Source organism: Dermacentor albipictus, chromosome 8, assembly GCF_038994185.2.
Source record: "Dermacentor albipictus isolate Rhodes 1998 colony chromosome 8, USDA_Dalb.pri_finalv2, whole genome shotgun sequence".
Classification (NCBI taxonomy): Eukaryota; Metazoa; Arthropoda; class Arachnida; order Ixodida; family Ixodidae; genus Dermacentor; species Dermacentor albipictus.
In genome coordinates this window covers 69,497,080-69,515,056 of record NC_091828.1, presented here as the reverse complement: position 1 = coordinate 69,515,056, position 17,977 = coordinate 69,497,080, and the positions used below count along the sequence as shown (strand labels likewise).

Sequence of the window (17,977 nt, the reverse complement as noted above, 5' to 3'; positions counted from 1 at the left end):
TGGTGTCATTTACAATGCCAAACTCACCTGGCGCAGTCCCATTGAACATATTAAAACAAAGGCAGAACGAGCCGTAGCTATGCTCCGCAGGCTCAGCCACCGTCGCTCTGGACTACGCAGGGATACCTTACTGATGATCTATAATACGCACATTCGGCCCATATTAGAATTCGGCTGCGTGATACTTTCCGGTGGGCCCGCCTTCAAAATTAAACCTCTTACTTTTAGAGAGAGAAGTTCTACGGTCATGCCTCGGGCTTCCTAGATTTGTTGCCAACACTGTTTTATATCAGGAAGCTCATATACTCACCCTACATTGCAGATTCCGCATGCTTACGGTTCAGAAATTTTTAAAAATGTATGAGTTTTCAAAAAGACGTACGCAATATGCCTTTATCACTGAACCTGCTGAGTTTTTCTAAGTATCATGGTCGAGATTGCACAGCCCTCAGATAGTATTGGTACAAGCACAGTTGCAAAAACTGGATGTATCCATACGCCAAGTTTACGATTAAATGATGCCTTTACAGACCTCAAAATTGAGTTCGAGGTCATAATTCCTAATCATCCTAAACTATTACCAAGGCGATATTTAATTAATATCTTACACGGCCACCTGCACCTCCTAACCACTGACAACATAGTAGCTACTGACTTTTCTGTTTGTAATGAGAAGGCAGGAGTGGGGATCTTCTCTGAATATCTTCAATGGTCCTACACCCTTCGCCTTCCCGACTTCGCAGCTATATTTCAGGCAGAATTATTAGCGAATATATTAGCATTACGAAAACTCCCCCCAAAAAACCGATCAGCTGTCATCGTGACCGACTTGCTATCTGTATGCCCAGCACTAAGTGCATCATTAAATTCAGTAATTCAAAGAAAATTTCGTTCGATGATACCTCCGTACTTACGAAAAGTATGTTTGCTTTGGGTACCGGGACATCGTGGGTTGCACTTGAATGAAATGGCAGATTCACTCGCACGAGCATCCCTTAACGGCGCTATTATATCTGTTTTGCCGACATAAGCTTATGTCACCGCGGCAAGGTACAGAAATTTCGCTATATCTCAAAATTCTGCTATATCCATGCTAACACCGTGTTCTGAATTCCACCATCTTGGCTTCCCATGGAATATTAATTGGTGTCCTTCAAGGCAATTGGAAGTATCTTTTACAAAATTGAGATGTCGTATACCTCCTCTAAATTTTTACTTACACAGGTCTGGTCTCGCGATGTCCCCTCTATGTTATTGCAGTGCGCCTGAAACTATCGAACATTATTTTCTCTCATGCCGCCACTTTCTAAGACAAAGAAGAATATTAAAATACTCATTTACCAAACTTCGCCTATCACTAACCTCAACAAACATTCTTTCTTTTGGGGCAACTTCGCTGGGAACCAGCCACAGGGATCCTTTTCTTGCTGTTTACAATTTGATTAGAGAGACAATAAGAGTACCTTGCTGATTTTCTACAATTATCGATAGTTTCTATCACTTCATTTCTTTACGTTAATTTATTTTATCAAAATTCTTACCAATACTTTCATTGCAAGTCTAAATTATAGTTCTATCGTCCCACGCTCCACTATTCAAATCTAGTTTCTCTATACTTCTAAGCTTACGGAAAACCACCTGCTTCTTGGCCAATCCCCCATAGTGGGTACGCGCCACTGTCTGGGACACAAGACAAGAACAGAACATTCGAGTAGTTGCTTCTTGCGTTTCAACGTGGCATCGTCTTTTTTCAACTTGAAAACTTCAATTTTTCAAAATTCAACGTCTCTGCCACGCTCGTAACAGACATAAATGGGAGTCTTACCTCGTCGGGCTGACGAACTTACAGTCCTCTTCATTTTGGACACATTCGTCCGAACCAGGCATGTAGTATTTCCCATCGATACAATGGCACCTGTTGCCGAGAAGATGGCACTTCTTCTCGCCGGGCGGACAGGTGCACTGAGCGCAAGTGCTGTGGGAAGAAAATGCGGGATTGGTTGGATAAACCGAAAGCAGACTATTTCAGTTATAATAAAATTCGCATTCGTCGAGATTTTCACGAAGTTCGCTGCATGTTTGTCAGTGTCTCTGCTTGTTTGTTTATCGGCAGGTAGCTTCTTTCACGTCAACTTCGTTCACTTGGTAGTCCATGGGTTTATGGGTAACGCACAGGCTGCTATAGTTAAAGAAGTGGCATCAAAACGATCGTTGTATCAGCTTCTTTCACTGTCTATCTGCCACTGTGTATGTGGCGCTTCTCATTGAACATTTTTGATGCCAACACGGTTACCTGGTTTTGTTTCACTGAGTATTTGCCGCTATTCAATGAGAAAAAAATAAACTGATTTAAAATATCCCCATTGCATGTGCAAATCCAACCCATGAAATATAGAATCAGGCAAATTTGTTCAACTGCATATTCACACAGTGACCACGCGCGTATTTCGCCGTCATCAGGGTAACAAAATAAGGAGTTGTGGATAATCGGAATAGTCTTTAATGTATATAGAAGCTATCCAGTGAGGTACAAACTCCGTGCTTATTTATATATAGGTAATTTTTTGCAGTGGAAGCTGTCATGGACCCATCCAATAGTGTTTATGACGCGGTTATGTGCTGCAATTACCAAGTTACACACCGCGTCCGCACATTTAGTTTACTTAAAGACAGGGAGCCATTTTTGAACCTCTTACGCACTCGGAGGGAGATCGCTGCGAGCGCGCTCTGCAGCGAGAGATAAACGACGTCACTGCCGGCGAAGCCAATGGCGCGCCCCAGCTTTGCTGTGAGATAATTATGTCATCATGATGTTGCCTTAAACCCCGTTCCCCACTGTGTCTCTTCCCTGGAATGATACGTTGATGAACGCATATGTTCTATATGCGTAAGCATTTCTATGCCAACCCAACGAGAAACTTGTCCACCCGTGACGTAAGATGAATGGAATGGCACATACCCTCCTAAACAATGGCTCATAGCCCCGCAGTAGGGTTTCTGTGGTCGAACCACGAGTCTTTCGTCTAGGAATATAGAGCTTCGCCGTAGAAGCACTCGTAGAGTGCACTTTAAGGTTTTATAGCTTTTAGGCGCTCTGATGTAAGCCGAGGTTTTCCGGCCTTGCGCGGCCATTCTCTAATTTTGTGAGGAAAACATTTGCTATACGCGCTTAAAAGTCGGTGTGCAAAAAAACAACAACGTTGCCAACGTCGCCAACGTGCCAACGTTGCCTTGCCAACGTCGGTGCCGCGGAAAACGTCGTCCCATTTCGCTATAGACAAACAGTCGACAGATTAAGGGTATCAGTAATAATGTGCTGAAAAGAGGTTGAACGGTTGAACTTGGCCTTGCATCCCTAAAACGAAATTCCTTATAGCCTAAAGCTAAATGAGATAAGAGGTAGCATATGTGGTTTAAGGACACCCGAGCAGGCAGGTTCCTTTGTGGCACCGTATCCAGGTTTTCTGGACACAAGGGTTTAGTTCGCGTGAGCGCCACCACGGGGCGTACTCACCTTATTCTTTTCAAACTTGCCGCGGTGGCGCGTGATGACGTCAACCAAACAAAAAGAAAAAAAAGTAAAAGCTATCCCTGCGCATTGAACTTGTCCACAATGCTTGTCCCGCCGGCGTTATCAGTGTTCTTGATCAAGCGTATTCGCTCGTCACTGGAAATTACTCGTCTTCCAGCGTTTACTCGCGACGAGCAAATGTTGATTCTGGGCTTTTGGTGCGGTTCTTCTTTTTGTTGTCTTGTCTTTTCTTTTCCTTTTCTTTTTCTTTTTTTCATTCTACGGAGTAAAGAAGGTAGCCTAACCGTCAGAAGCACTTCGGGGCAGCCTTTCTTCAGTCGGCAGACATTGCTGACGTCCAAACATCGCACAGCGCCTACTAGAGACGCCGTCGGGGATGGATTTTGATTTTCCCCTATCAAATTCGTTAAGGTGCATACAATTATTTCACTAGCGAATTTCAATGCACACTCATAGGCTATCGCCGCAGCTGCAAATCTAGATGTGCTTCAGTATTAAGACATATACATGGATATGTTGGTTTTTGACCTTGACACAAAAGTCACGAAACAAGAGTTGAGCAAACTGTCCCCGTGTCGTCGCAGGCTGTGCGAGGGGGCTAGTTCGTATTCCATGCTAACGAGAGAGCGCAAGAGCGGACACGGGACACTGAAGAGGCGACAAGGATAAGCGCAAATTTCCAACTGGGCGCTTGTCCTTGTAGCGTCTTTAGTGTCCCCTGTCCACTCTTGCGCTAGTCACTTCAGTCTGTGTCGTCATCCGTTAGCATTTTATGGCCGAAGCTGCTCGCAATATTAGGTCACATTTGCTGGCCACCAGGCCAGGTACACCTTTGGGTACGACATATACAGTACTTGCAGTTAGTTTCCAAAGTAGTCTCCTATGGCGGTTATCCACGTGCGTTAAGCAAGAACGCTATTTAAAATTATTGTGCAGTAATATATGTGGGATGTATGTTCTCCACATTCTTTACCATGTTGCCGTTCCGTCTTTATTATATAGCCGCAATGTAGACTAGCAGCTATCGAACGCTATAAAGGCTATCCACATATTCAATCCTTAATGACCATCGGTTATCTTCCCTCCTCATTACATGTCCTGCCCTTGCCCATTTCTTTTTCTTGGTTTCAACTAAGATGTCATTAACTCGAGTTTGTTCCCTCACCCAATCTGCTCTTTTCTCATCGCTTTACGTTACACCCATCATTCTTCTTTCAATAGCTCGTTGCCTCGTCCACAATTTAAGTAGAATCCTTTTCACAAGCCTCCAAGTTTCTGCCCCGTAGGGCGAGTACTGGTAAGACACAGCTATTATGCACGGACTGGATTCCAGGGGAAGGGAAGCGTAGCAGGGGGCGGCAGAAAGTTAGGTGGGCGGATGAGATTAAGAAGTTTGCAGGGACGACATGGCCACAATTAGTAGATGACCGGGGTTGTTGGAGAAGTATGGCAGAGGTCTTTGCCCTGCAATGGGCGTAACCAGTTTGATGATGATGATGATGATAATGATGACATATTCAAAGACTTCACGTGCAACTACCGACACTTATTTGTATTCAAAAGTTGTGCGACTGCCCAGGAGATTCTTAACGAATGTTACATAACGCATTATGAGGATTTACTTGCCAAAACCACGATTTCATTATGAGGCACGCCGTAGTGGAGGATTCGGGAATCATTTAGATCACTTGGGATTTTTAACGCGCGCCTAACCCTAAGTACGCGGGTTTTCGCATTTGACGCCCATTGAAATACGTCTGCCGTGGTTCGGATTCGATCCCGAGACCACGTGATTAGCAGCCGAACCCAATAAAAGCTTAGCAACTACGGAGGGAAAGGAATGTTGGCAGTAGGAGGAAGGTGACAGCCGGCACGTGAGACAATTTGTTTCCATCCTCATTGCGCGAGAATGGGTACCATCTGTCCAAGAATGACACCGTAGAATGCCCTGTATTCAATGTGATGGAGTCCACTTCCAATATTTCAGACCCGAATCATACTGTAACTCAAGCTGCAGTATCCGCAGCTTTTTCGCCGTCTTCCCTTTTCACTAATGTTTTTGTTTGGTGAAAATAAAACACTGACTGACTGACTGACTGACTGACTACTGACGACCAGGCATCTCGCTAATACGTGCAGTCGCTTGACAGCAGCCGAGCGCTGGCGTCGGCCACAGGACCTACTTGACCTTTGTTCAACGCTTGCCGACATTCTCGCCTTATTTCGCACCATTGCGTTTCAACTGAAGTGCTTCAACAGCCGATTTATTTGTGCCAGAATTGGGCCACCCTGTCAACGTTATGGTTTCTTATTTTTAAGTCATCTTTTATATTTAGGCTAATGCTGTACTGAAATTTCCAGCGGTATCACTTTTTCCAAAATGCCCGCATTTTTGTCGGCCTCTGTTAATATTTTGGAGGATTTGTAATAGACGTGGAAACGATTGCATGGCCCCCTGACCAAGCTGCTCAAAAAGTCATTTTAAATCACTGAGGTCTTGTGCAAGCTTCCGCCTTCTTGCCGTTCATCAACCTCCTTATTTCCCTGTCACCTGTATCCCATTTTGACGACTCCAATCCCACGGAAGTTGGCGACGATATAATGTCCATGGGATTAAAGCCATTTAAATCAATTCTACTGTGGATACGACAGCCGCTTTTGCTCACTGTGGATGGAAATGTTGCGTTAATGAGCGCCATGCTGAAGCATCTAAATTGATAGTCACAAGATTATGCGGATCCCACGTATGTGCGAATCGATGTAAGCAAAGCTTTCTGTGTTTGTTGTCATTGTTAAAAGTAATCTCCACAGAGTAGTCAGGCACACTCTAATCAAATGTTGTCAATGTTTGCCTGATTACGCCCGCCATTGTGATGCAAATAAACGTAACTCCAACTGAATGAAACGCTGAGGTCATCCTGAACAAGATCAACAGGCGCCCCAGTGCTCGATCTTATGATGCCCCTATTCGTAAGCTTATATTCGTGATTTAGTTATTTGGGCGGGGAGGGGGGAGGAGAGCGATGTGCTCTTATACCGTAGAAACATCCTTCGGACGTCTGTGATGTGCTCGTTTTTATTCTCAAGTACCCAATGAAAACTGTCATCGCTGCAACTTCATGATGTCCTGGTGGCAGGCCACCATGGCATGTCGCGCAAGTATGACCACGCTCATTCATTTGGGTTAGCATATATTATTTGGTTACCATATACCAGAGCTCGAAAAGGGCGGCCAATTCACTACGTGCCTTTGCTCTGTTTACTTCCGCAAAGTGTGTGTCTATCGCTGTGGTTACCATATACGTCTAGCGGTATGCTACCACTCAAGCCTTTCTGTCGGCTGAGCAACTGAAGTCGCAGGCTTTCTTCAACACTGCGTCGACGTTCAATATGGCTATCCTCAATTACTTTTCGCGGGCTTCGCTCACCGCCTTCTCTCCAATGTCATCTCCTCTACTACTCGCTCCTGCTAGACACAGCACAAACACGCAACGACCTTAATGAAGTATCAATAACACGCTAGTTGACATGCTGTCGACGTACATTTCCGCTGAGCACCGGGATTGGAGCTTGGTCCTGTCAATGGAGACATTATCGGTCTACAGCTTCGCTCAACAACACCGCTCGTTACTCATCACTTTTTTTTTGTCGACAAGAGCATAGTGTATTTCCTCTGAATGTACTTTCGGCTTTAAGTGGGACATTGCACACCCGCTTATTCTGTTACGTTGACGGCGACCGCTGTCGTCAGGGTGCCGCCTAATTCTGAGCGTCGCAGTCACCAGAGCGCACATAAAGCTGTCTTCCCATACAAACCACCGGGATTCGAGCCCATCTCCCAAATGCAGCATCTTGCATTTGGGAGAAGGGCACTCTAACCATTACGCTACCACCTGCCTCCACCAATTTCCGTTTATCTGCCTTCCCACTTCTCGTTTTTGCCGCAGACGCAGGAAGAACGGATGCAGAAACGAAAAAACAAGTAAAGATTACTTGAGCCGCCAGTGACGCATGACCTTAACCTTTGCAGGTTACTCTCATTGGAGCGCACGTAGGCTTGCGGCTTCGTGCAGATGGTGGGTCGCCTTAGCTTTATTGTAAATTTGCTTTCACCAACTCTTTTCAGCTAGAACTGCAACGCCGGACAAAAATGAGACCTACCGTTGAATATTTTTCTTGTTTTGTAGGTTTAAAGCAAAAACGCTCATTGGCACAAATAGTGATTTTTTTAAGAAATGCATAAGGATGCTATATTTCAAGGTCAAGTTTTGTTAATACGGCCCGGCACCACGTATCGACGAAAGGGCATCACAGTGCCGATGCACGCGGCAGGTTACTGAATGATGAAAACAGGAAACGACTGTTTTTCAGTTCTCGCAACATATTGTACACAGAACACAAGGCACCCTCCACCATGACATTTTTTTTTGACAACAGCGACACACAATGCCGGACTGATATACTTCCTAAAGGGGTCTCATTTTAATTTTCATCGCAGAACCGCAAGCAGAGTTGCGTCGCGCGTATAGCGCAGCCACGTACTGTAGCTGTGCTCCTTTTCCTCTAACAATATGGCCGCTGGCGGCTTCACGCGCTCCCGTAGGTGGCGGATTGGACTGTCACTCCAGAAGTTTAAATACATAACCTCTTTGCATAGAAACGACGGCATGATTGTTAAAGTCATTGCACTCCAGACTGATCTTGATGAGCTAACTCATTGGTGCGGCAGGGCAGATGGTAATTAACGCAGACACAACTATACATCTCAAGTTTACTTCCGCTGCTAAGACAATTCCTAATGCCCACACAGTTAATAATACTATCATTGAAACTTCAGCGTCGGCAAAATACCTCGGTGTAAATTTTAGCTCGTATTTATCCTGGAGCACTCATATTGAAGTGATTACTACCAAAGACATAACAAAACTTGGTCTTCTTACACGCCGACTACACCAAGCCAACCAGGATACAAAGCTATATGCATTCAACATGCTAATCAGGCCTGTGATGAATACGCATCCGTGATCTGAAACCCTCATTATACCTATCTTGTTAACATATTGGAGTCTATACAAAACAAGGCTGCTCGATTCATCCTTTTCCGTTACTCTCGGTATCAATGTGTAACAGTACTGAAAATATTGCTCCATCTCCCGCCTCTGGTCATGCGCAGAAAACTCAGCCATTTACCTTTTCTCCATACTTTCTACCACAGCACCACACCATTCGCAAGTTCACATCTTCTCGCGGTGCCGCACACACCGGCTCGTGTAGATAACATGAAGAAGACTAAACCCATTTTCGCTCGGACAGAACGATACAAATACTCACCTTTGGTCCTGGCTATTGAAGAGTGGAATTCGCTTCCTTCTAGCATTGCGGCTATCGCTGGAACACCATCACTTCATACTGCTCTTTGGTCCATACTTAGAAAACTCCACTGTAGAATGATGTGCGTTTTTTTTTCGTTTTTTTTCAGTGTGTGCGTGGGGGCCGTAACGTTCCGTGGAATGTTAGATGACATGTTTTGTAACTTCTGAAAGTGCGATTTTTGTTTTGTTTTGTGGGATTTGCTACATGTGCATTTTTTTCATTACCTGTTCTTAGCCATTTTCTTGCCTATTAATTTTTACCTCGCTGATTAGCTTGTTTATTCCTGTTTTCAGCCGTTTATATTCTGTGTTGTATATTGTTAAGTTTTTTTTTTATGAATCCCCCCCTATGAAACGCCCGCATTGGGCCTTCGTATTGAAATAAAATAAATATTGTTGGCTTGGATATGTTTGCCACGAGGCCCAAGTCGGTACCCTGTCTTCTAACGCGTTCTTTTGTTTTCGTCTCTGTCTTGAAGGGACGCGCACTGCAACATGCTGCAATGGTGCTTGCGTTGAGCGTATGTAAGGTGAGAAACGCGGTTGTAAAATGTCTGTTCAATAACCTGTGCAGTAATTCAAGTTTATATTATTCGCGCATTAGTAAGAGTCACGAATATGGCAACCGTAACCGCAAGCGTCACGTTATGGTCGTAACTTGTCGCGACAGCGTAGTTGAAATCCACTGACCCTGCCACTAAGAAATACGTGGCGAGGTATGGCTGATGAATAATTAATTGCGAAGATTGGTTTTCAGTAAACGTTTGTTACCAAGAACGGCGGGTGCTTATACTACCGCAAAGGACGGATGCTGGGTGGTGACTCCAACCATTTACTCGGCACATCACACATCTACACTGGAATTCAACTGGTTTCACCCACTCTTGCTTATATTCTCTCGCCTTTAAACTGCGACTTCGCCTGCCACCCGAGCTCCAGCTTTTCCTCTTTGTCCCCCGCTTCTTTCCCAATCTGCTGAGACGTGCTTCCACTGATGATTGCTCTTCTTTTTTCTCAATAAATGAAGGCATTCATTCATGCATTCCTAAGTTACTGCAGAACACAGCGTGCCTTTATCTTCATAACCGCCTTGTCTCGCACCTGGACTCTCCAATCGCAAAACAAAGTTGCGGTGTTGCAAATGGCTGGGCGTCACATATACAATTTTCTAGGAATGGCCAGTAGCACGGCGGGCAATTTTCGGTGGGTGACGAGACATTATATAGAACACCTTCTCTGCCATATCCACACTCAGTGCTCTGCTTCGTGAGCTACTATTAGCCGCTACTACGAAGTACGAAATGAAAGAAACCTAGCTGGGCTGGTCACGGACAGCTCTTTTTGGATTCGTGATGCGTCGATTTAAAATATATATATTTCTTTTTAAGCCTAAATGACAGCGATATAAGGGAGGTGAGTTACGGTAGCTCGTTGGTTTGGACTAACGACGCTCTTCATGCAGCCCTTTCGTCTTATGCGTGTTTGCGGACGGGAATGAGTATTATTTTTATTATGGGGTATTACGTGCCAAAACCACTTTCTGATTATGAGGCACGCCGACGTGGAGGACTCCGGGAATTTTGACCACCTGGAGTTCTTTAACGTGCCCCTAAATATAGGTACACGGATGTTTTCGTCTCCATCGAAATGCGGCCGCCGTGGCCGGGATTCGATCCCGCGACCTCGTGCTCAGCAGCCGAACACCATAGCCACTGAGCAACCACGGCGGGTAACGGGAATGAAAGATAAGAGGGTAACACGCCTTCCTGAAATGAAACATTCGGAATAACTCTTTGTTTGACGGTTAGACATATGTTGAGGGTCCCGAATACGAACCACCTGCAAGTCTGTATCAGCTTGCAAAGAGGAACTCAGATTAAACGTTGTCAATAGGATAGGCATTTAATTATCATAAAGATATATTTATTGAAATTCCTTACCATGAGGTGAAAGCCGACTATAAGCATTTAAATTTTCTGTGTTATTAAAGCTTCCTGTTAATAAAAGGTTACTGTGCTTTACAGCCTCCTAAATTACGTTATAAAAACAAATTGGTGCGGTAAATGTGTAAACGCACACGCAAGAAAAGGCCTAGTCTGTTTCCAAGTATTCACTCAATGAAGATGGAGCGCCTCTATACTCTCACATTGTAGGGATGTCAAGAACAAAACACTTCGAAAGAGTGAGTCACGAATACAACTCATTATAAGGTGATCTTGCGCTGGAAAAGAAAACGCTCAAAGTGCAACGATGGCTGCGCGCAAAGTGCTTCCTCTGATTCCGATCTACGGATCAAGGCGTCAGTTCGTCAGACTGAAATGCTCGTACATTGCAGCGCAATCTCGGGTCCTCAAATGTGATGGATCATGTACGCCAGTATTCGCTTCACGCGCGCAATCTGATAAGATAACACTCTTTCGCTATTAAATCCGTGACAACATACTGGATATTAGAAACACATGCAGGCGCGTCTTGAGCTAACTGATAACTTTGGAACTGTGGTTAGACGATAAAAAAAGCGCCCCCCCCCCGCCCCCTATAATAGAGAATACAACTGCTTTCAATATTAGCTGAAACATAGTGCTTGTGGTTTAAAAAGGGCCCTCAACACTTCACAGCGGCGCCGACATAAAGGAAATTCAAGCGCGAACCACTTTCCAATTACTGGTATTTACCAAACCAGCGTATCGTGGTTCAATGTATCCCAGTAGTCCAGGGGCCACTTCCACCACGGGTACTGTGTCGGAGCTCATATTTCATGTCAGCATTCATTGTCACAAAATCACAGTATTCTTTCTTTAGATCTTATCATTAGACAGCTAAAGTACATCCAGTGAAATCCTCATCTTAATTTTTCAATACTTTTCGTTCTAACGTACACATCCGTGCTGATCCATATGTTACAAAGTACTGAAAATGTACCCAATGCTTTCCTCCAGGCAGCAGTTTTTATTCCTTATGATGCCAGGAAAGCGAGCCTGATGCCACCAATGCTCAGAATTTGGGTTTAGCGCTCGTCCTGTCTGCTCCTTTCTATGTCCGTGTTTCACTTCGCGCTAGAAGCCAAAATCATGTTACCGTACCAACTCGCCCAACTGTCTATCCTTTTGCAATGCTCAGAAACCGAGAAATCGGGAGCGCGCACAATGTACCCGTACACCTTGTGGGATGTACCGTAGCGCTGAGGTGCTTCTTGTATAATGTATGAGAATCGGTTGTAAAGGCAGTCGTGCAAGGTTGGGCACATGTGCTCAAGCTCATGAAGTTGATTTGTGCCAAGATAGCCTGTCCAAGCTTTCACACTTACTTTATAAGAAGTCTACAACACCATCAATATGCCGGCTGCTTTTAACTGCACGAAACAAAACTATTGAAACGATACAAACAATGTTGACATCATTTTATCATTCGAGTGTTCTGATTGGTAATCTCTAGATGCGGGGTAAGTTGAGAAGTTGTTTGCGTAATTAGCAAAGCTACGTTAATTAAATTTTCAGTAATGGTTCTTACGTGGCTAAAGAAAATGAGCAGTTTGGAGCCGGTCCTCAAGATTATGCAGCCAAGCGCAATACTTTCGACTAAACATGCTTCTGTAAGAGCCATGCGAACGAAAATTTTCCAAGTAAACACTCTTGGGAGGCGTAACTGACGCAGAACAGAAAAGGAACATCTGTAAAGCCACAGAAAGAACAGCAGTTCACGACGGGACACAAAGGAGGAACCACACACAAACTGCGCTAACAACTTCAAACGCTGTTCTTTATGTGATAATGAAGCAACTAGACAGTCACTCATTCCTTCGAAACCTGTAAAGTCAACCTGAACACATCTTGCCTTTTGGGATGCTGTCATCAATAGTATGGCCCCGCGAACATATTCCCCGTGGCCTGATAGTCGCGTTCCATTTTTATTCATGCTGTTTTATATAAGGCAAGCAGTTTAAAGTTTTGGTGTCAATGCGGCAGTGTACGTGTGCCACCGAAAGCTTGCTTGGTCGCAGAAGCGATGCATGAAAGAATGATGGTGCAGATTTAGCGCGTCTTTGGCAGCAAGACAATGCGCGGCCGCCGAGGGAAGGAAGATAACGAAAGTGAACAGCTTAGTAGCTGCTCACGGAGCCGTGCCGATGGTGACGGGGCCATTATGACGAAATCTGAGGCGGCGATATTGATGGCTGCAGCGTTTTTGTTTTCTTTTATTCTTTTATTCTTTTTTTTTTTACAGCGAAGTCGTTAAGAGGAAGCTTTAATAACACGGGCCCTACTCCGACTCGGCCTATTCAAATAGTTGTAAAACGCCGAAACGCTTTTCTTAGATAACCCCTGGACCAATTTTAATGAAATTTGTTGGATTCGGGAGATAAAGGTAAATTCTAGTGACAATTGGAAGCGGAATTTCTATTTAGGGCCTGAATTTCGGTAAAAGATATTCAAAAATTCGAATGTGCGAAAAGTACACCTGCACGAAGTTTACAAATTATTAACTCCGCATCAAGAACTGATATCACGGTTCTGTAAACAGCGTCCATTAGACAATTAAAAATGGACAGCTCCAATATGCCAATTTATATCTTACGTGAAGTCGTTACGTTGTGAACAAGGGTTGTGGAAAAGCCGTATTTCCATATTACTAAATTTTTTCAGATTCATGCGTAAGATATAAATTTTGCCTGCGTTATATGTGCTGTTAGATTCAATGTACATAATCTTGATATCAGTCTTCATTGCCAAAAGAGAGTTGTAATCTTGATGGTTTCGTTTTCTTAAAATTTGCAATTTTTAACAATTTTGAATAATGAAATGATGACCAAAATCAAGAATTCGAAACCAATAGACACTAGATTTTAAGTTTCTGTTTTAAATGCAACAAACCTTGTCAAATTAGATGCAGTGGCTGTCGAGAAAAACAAATTCTCCTTTTGCATTTATTTAGATAGGACCACAAGAGCTAAAGCTCCCTCTTAAGGGCTACTTTCCCTACTATCGCGTCCGCGTGTAGAGCCAAATCCCGAAGATAGCGTAATACCGGGCCGACCCGCAGCGGTGGTGAAGCATGCGTTCAGCGCTACCCATACGTGGGCTGATCCCGAATGTAACGCCATGTCGGGGAGACCCGCGGCGGAGATGAAGCAGGCGTTAAGCACTCCCCATACGTGGGCCGATGCCGAAGACAGTGAAATGCGCGGCCGACATACGGTGGAGGTGCAGTTCGCCATTAAGGGGCCCACATACACAGCTTTGCAGGTCATGTTTCTTCACAGAGTGGAAGGGCACTGAGATTTTTTAGTTATCCGCGTTTATCCTGCATGCGTCTGCGATGAAAACAAGAAGCAGGTATGCCTGGAAAATCTAAGGTGGTGGAAGCAGGTGGTAGCGAAGATGTTAGCATACCCAGCCCCTGCACGTACGTATATCTGCGTTGACATGGGTTCGTGGTAGTGATAGCGACCAAAGCTCTACTTTTTCTACGTACTCAAGGTGGTAGCTCACCTTGAGGAGTATTAAGTAACAATTATTAATATACGTACTTTGCGATGATGAAAAAGAAGCAGAAACGTCACTGGTGTTGTCTAACTATTCATAAACAAACCCCCAAATTTCAATTGGCCCACCCCCAAACATTAAATAGCCCCACCCCCAAATTTCAAGTTGGCACACCCTCAAATTAAAATTGGCCCACCCCAAAATTTAAAGTCGGCCACGCCCGATTTTTTTCGCCCAGCCTTAAACTTGGAGTTGGCCCAATCCCCAATTTCAATTGGGCCACCCCTAATTTTCAAGTTGGTCCACCCACAAATTTCCATAAATCGTCCCCCAAATTTCCAGTCGACGCACCCCAAAATTTAGGTTGGCCCACCCCCATATCGCCCCCAAGTTCAGATTGGCCGACCCCGAGATTGCCCCCACATTTAGGTAAGACCAACCCCATATCACCCCCAAATACAGATTGGCCCGCCTCCACAGTACCACCAAATTTATATTGGCCCACTCCAATACCACCTGAAAATCGAGGTTGACCCACCCCCATATCAGCCCCAAACTAACCCTGGCCCACCCCTCGATCACCTCAAATTTAGGATGGCCCACCGCAAATCATGCCTCAATATAGGTTAGTCCACTCATCACACCCCCCCCCCCCCCCAATTCAGCTTGGCCCAGCCAAACATCACCCCCATGGTTTGGTTAGCCCGTCCCCATGTTACGTCCAAATTTAGGTTCGCCCACCCCCATATCATCCCCAAATCCAGGTTGGCCCACCGCCATATCAGCCCCAAACTTTGCCTGGCCCTTTCGTCTATCACCTCAAATTTAGGATGGCCCACCGCAAATTACTCCCAAATTTAGGTTACTGCGGTACTCGCCAAAGAATGCTGCGCATTAAAAGCAAATGCACCGAACGAAGTACATTTATTCAAATGGTTTTTTACGGCCACACTTACGGATTGATACCACTTGGCTGTAGGGAACACATTAACAGCAGCTATTAATCCAGACGCTGCACAGCTTCTCCTAGTTGGTGTATTTCTTATTTGGATGAATCTTTACAAATAATTAACGTTCGGGCAGCGACTCAGCCTAGCAGACCCTTTGTTCCACACGAATGTTGTATAGGAATGGCACTGGCCACCGGGTGGCATTGTGGCACAGGTGGACGTGATTCGTTCGGAGTGTGTGCCATTAAGGACAGCCGAAAGTCGAAGAAAACAGACCTTCCAGAAGAACGCAATAAGCATAGCCATATTGTTCTCGCAGGTTTCACGCTACAAAGCACGAAAGTCTTTTTTTTTTCATTACACAAAGTCAAGCGCAAGCTTCTAGTTATGATGTCCAATGAATAAAATCTTCATGAAAGCAATGACTTAACAAATGGACACGGTACTGCTACGTTTCATGAAGGAAAAAAAGAAAGCATAATATTTTGATAGCACCACTGGAAAACCAGGACCGAAAGCAATTCTTGAGTTTTGTGTTTATGCCATTTGATAGGAGACTATAAGTCCTATATGGCTTTAAAGAAATGCGCTGCTGAAAAACCAAAACCGAAAGCAAATCTTGGGTTTTGTGATTCTGCCATCTAGTGAGAAACTAAAAAACTAGGTCCTATGCTGCTTTAAAAAACGTGGGAAGCGGGCATCGAACCGCGGCCGCCGTTATGCGGTACTAAAGGTGCTCGCTATTCTACCACTCGGCCACGGCTACCGAGGCTTCGCCAAGCGGGACGCTGATGTTTTTATAGATACCACGGGAATTTTCACGACAGTGTTACAGAAATCGCTTTCGGGAACAGTCTTACGCCAAATCTGGAAAGACGAGATAGGCATCAATCGAAAGCTGAGTCTCCGGACTACATACGCTGCACTGCGTATTACGATAGACGGGTTAGTTTTATTACAGTCATCGTTCTTGCCTCGAAAATCAAGCACAAATGTTCGTCGTTTCCATAGGCTTCCATTGCTAAAACTTTAATCGCTGTGGGAACAAAATTCTTACGTGCCATAGAGTGATGACTGCATTTGGCTCGTGTGGATTGTCTTCTAGAACACGTTTGTCACCTGCCTTTTTCAAGAATCGGCCTGCAGCTTTTGTTATTCGCAAAAAACCCGCTCGTTCCATTGAAAACGCGCTAGCTTCGTGCCGGGCCCACTTGGGGCGCTAGTTGGTACGTGTCCGGAAAAGCTGGATATGTTGTTATGCTACGCACCATCTCAGCCACTACATGATGCCGGGGCTATTTTAATGAATGCGTCGCTAGGACTACACGAGCAAAGTCAATTCTATCACGGCCGAGTACGCCTCGAGTGGTCTCCAGCGATCGCCCTCATGATCCCTGAACGGTCCTGTCCAATCACCAGGCGAGCTACCACACCACGCGCTTTCCGGTCGCAATGACGCCGAAACGGCGTGCGCGAGGTTCACCCATTACCACTCGCGAAAATACGGCGCCGACGGCACCTCACCGGGCGTATAGCTCGCGTCCCTCGACCACATTTCCAACGCATTTCAGGTTTCAGGCGTCCCCGCCACGGCGACGCAAGCATTGACGACACAACCGCGCGTCACCTTGCAACATGCGCGTTTGCTTCTTTCGTGTACTTTGTGCCACGAGGCCGTGCAACACTCGTCCGCAGCGTCACTGTTAGTCGCCACCACCAAAGAACTTTGTGCGACCCCCATCGCCTTCACCAGAGCTCTAGACTCCGTCCATGCAGCGTGGCGCCCTGTCGCAGTGCCGATGTGGCGACGCACCGATGACAACGAAGTCCGAGAAGGCGCGAGCGGAACGAGCGCATGAGGATAAAAGAGCCATCTAAGCCATCAACTTCTAAGAAAATCGACCAGATCTGTCTTTCTGACACAGACGGGATGGAAAATCAAGATGCAGATATGGACCCCCGATCTCTTAAACGAACAAGGTCACCGACGGAGAAAAAACCTAGCTCTCCCACCAAGTCCAAGGCAAAGAAGTACGATAGAGAGATTCCTACTAAGAAGGACTTCTTAAAAGAGAGCGCTTTAGACCAAGCAGTTTCTACTGCTCGGATTTATTCAACATAGGAACATTAACAGTAATTCAGTGGAACTGTCGTTCCATACTTTCCGCTGCAACAGATTTGTTATATGTTATTTGTAAATATTCTCCAGATAATAATATTTTACAGGAAACTTGGCTTGTTGCAGGTCAGGCTTTTCATGTAAAAATTTCCGATGTTTTCGATTGTATCGCCTATCCCGAGGCGGTGGTTTAGTTTTGTTTGTCTCATCAAAAATCTGTCATATAGCTACTATAACATACCAGATAATGTCCCCAGACTGTGAAATCTTAGCACTGGATATAATACTCCCTGGTTGCACACCTTTTTCAATAATTAACACGTACTTCCCCGCTGGAGTGCAAGATACCCGCTATCTGGATACCTGTATTGCACGTAGTCAGAAAAGCATCCTACTGGTGGGAGATTTCAATTCTCATCATGTATCGTGGGGTTTCCGAACGGACACTTGTGGCAAACGCTTGAGGGATTGGGTCTTAACGAATCAGTGCTCTTGTTTAAATTCGAGAGTGCATACTTTCG

General features: G+C 45.0%; 2 protein-coding genes across 9 annotated transcripts in view; both read right to left on the bottom strand.

The window, feature by feature from the left end:
• Positions 1-17,977, bottom strand: part of LOC135914492 (kielin/chordin-like protein) — a 584,091-nt gene that overhangs the window by 481,220 nt on the left and 84,894 nt on the right. The gene's annotated exons all lie outside the window — the stretch shown is intronic.
• LOC135914491 (multiple epidermal growth factor-like domains protein 10) overlaps positions 1-17,977 on the bottom strand; it is a 164,316-nt gene that overhangs the window by 119,917 nt on the left and 26,422 nt on the right. For all 7 annotated transcript variants that reach the window (XM_070523573.1, XM_070523574.1, XM_070523578.1 and 4 more), the window contains exon 5: positions 1,826-1,975. In XM_070523573.1, coding sequence (XP_070379674.1) covers positions 1,826-1,975 — 150 coding nt within the window. The remainder of the gene's footprint in view (positions 1-1,825; positions 1,976-17,977) is intronic.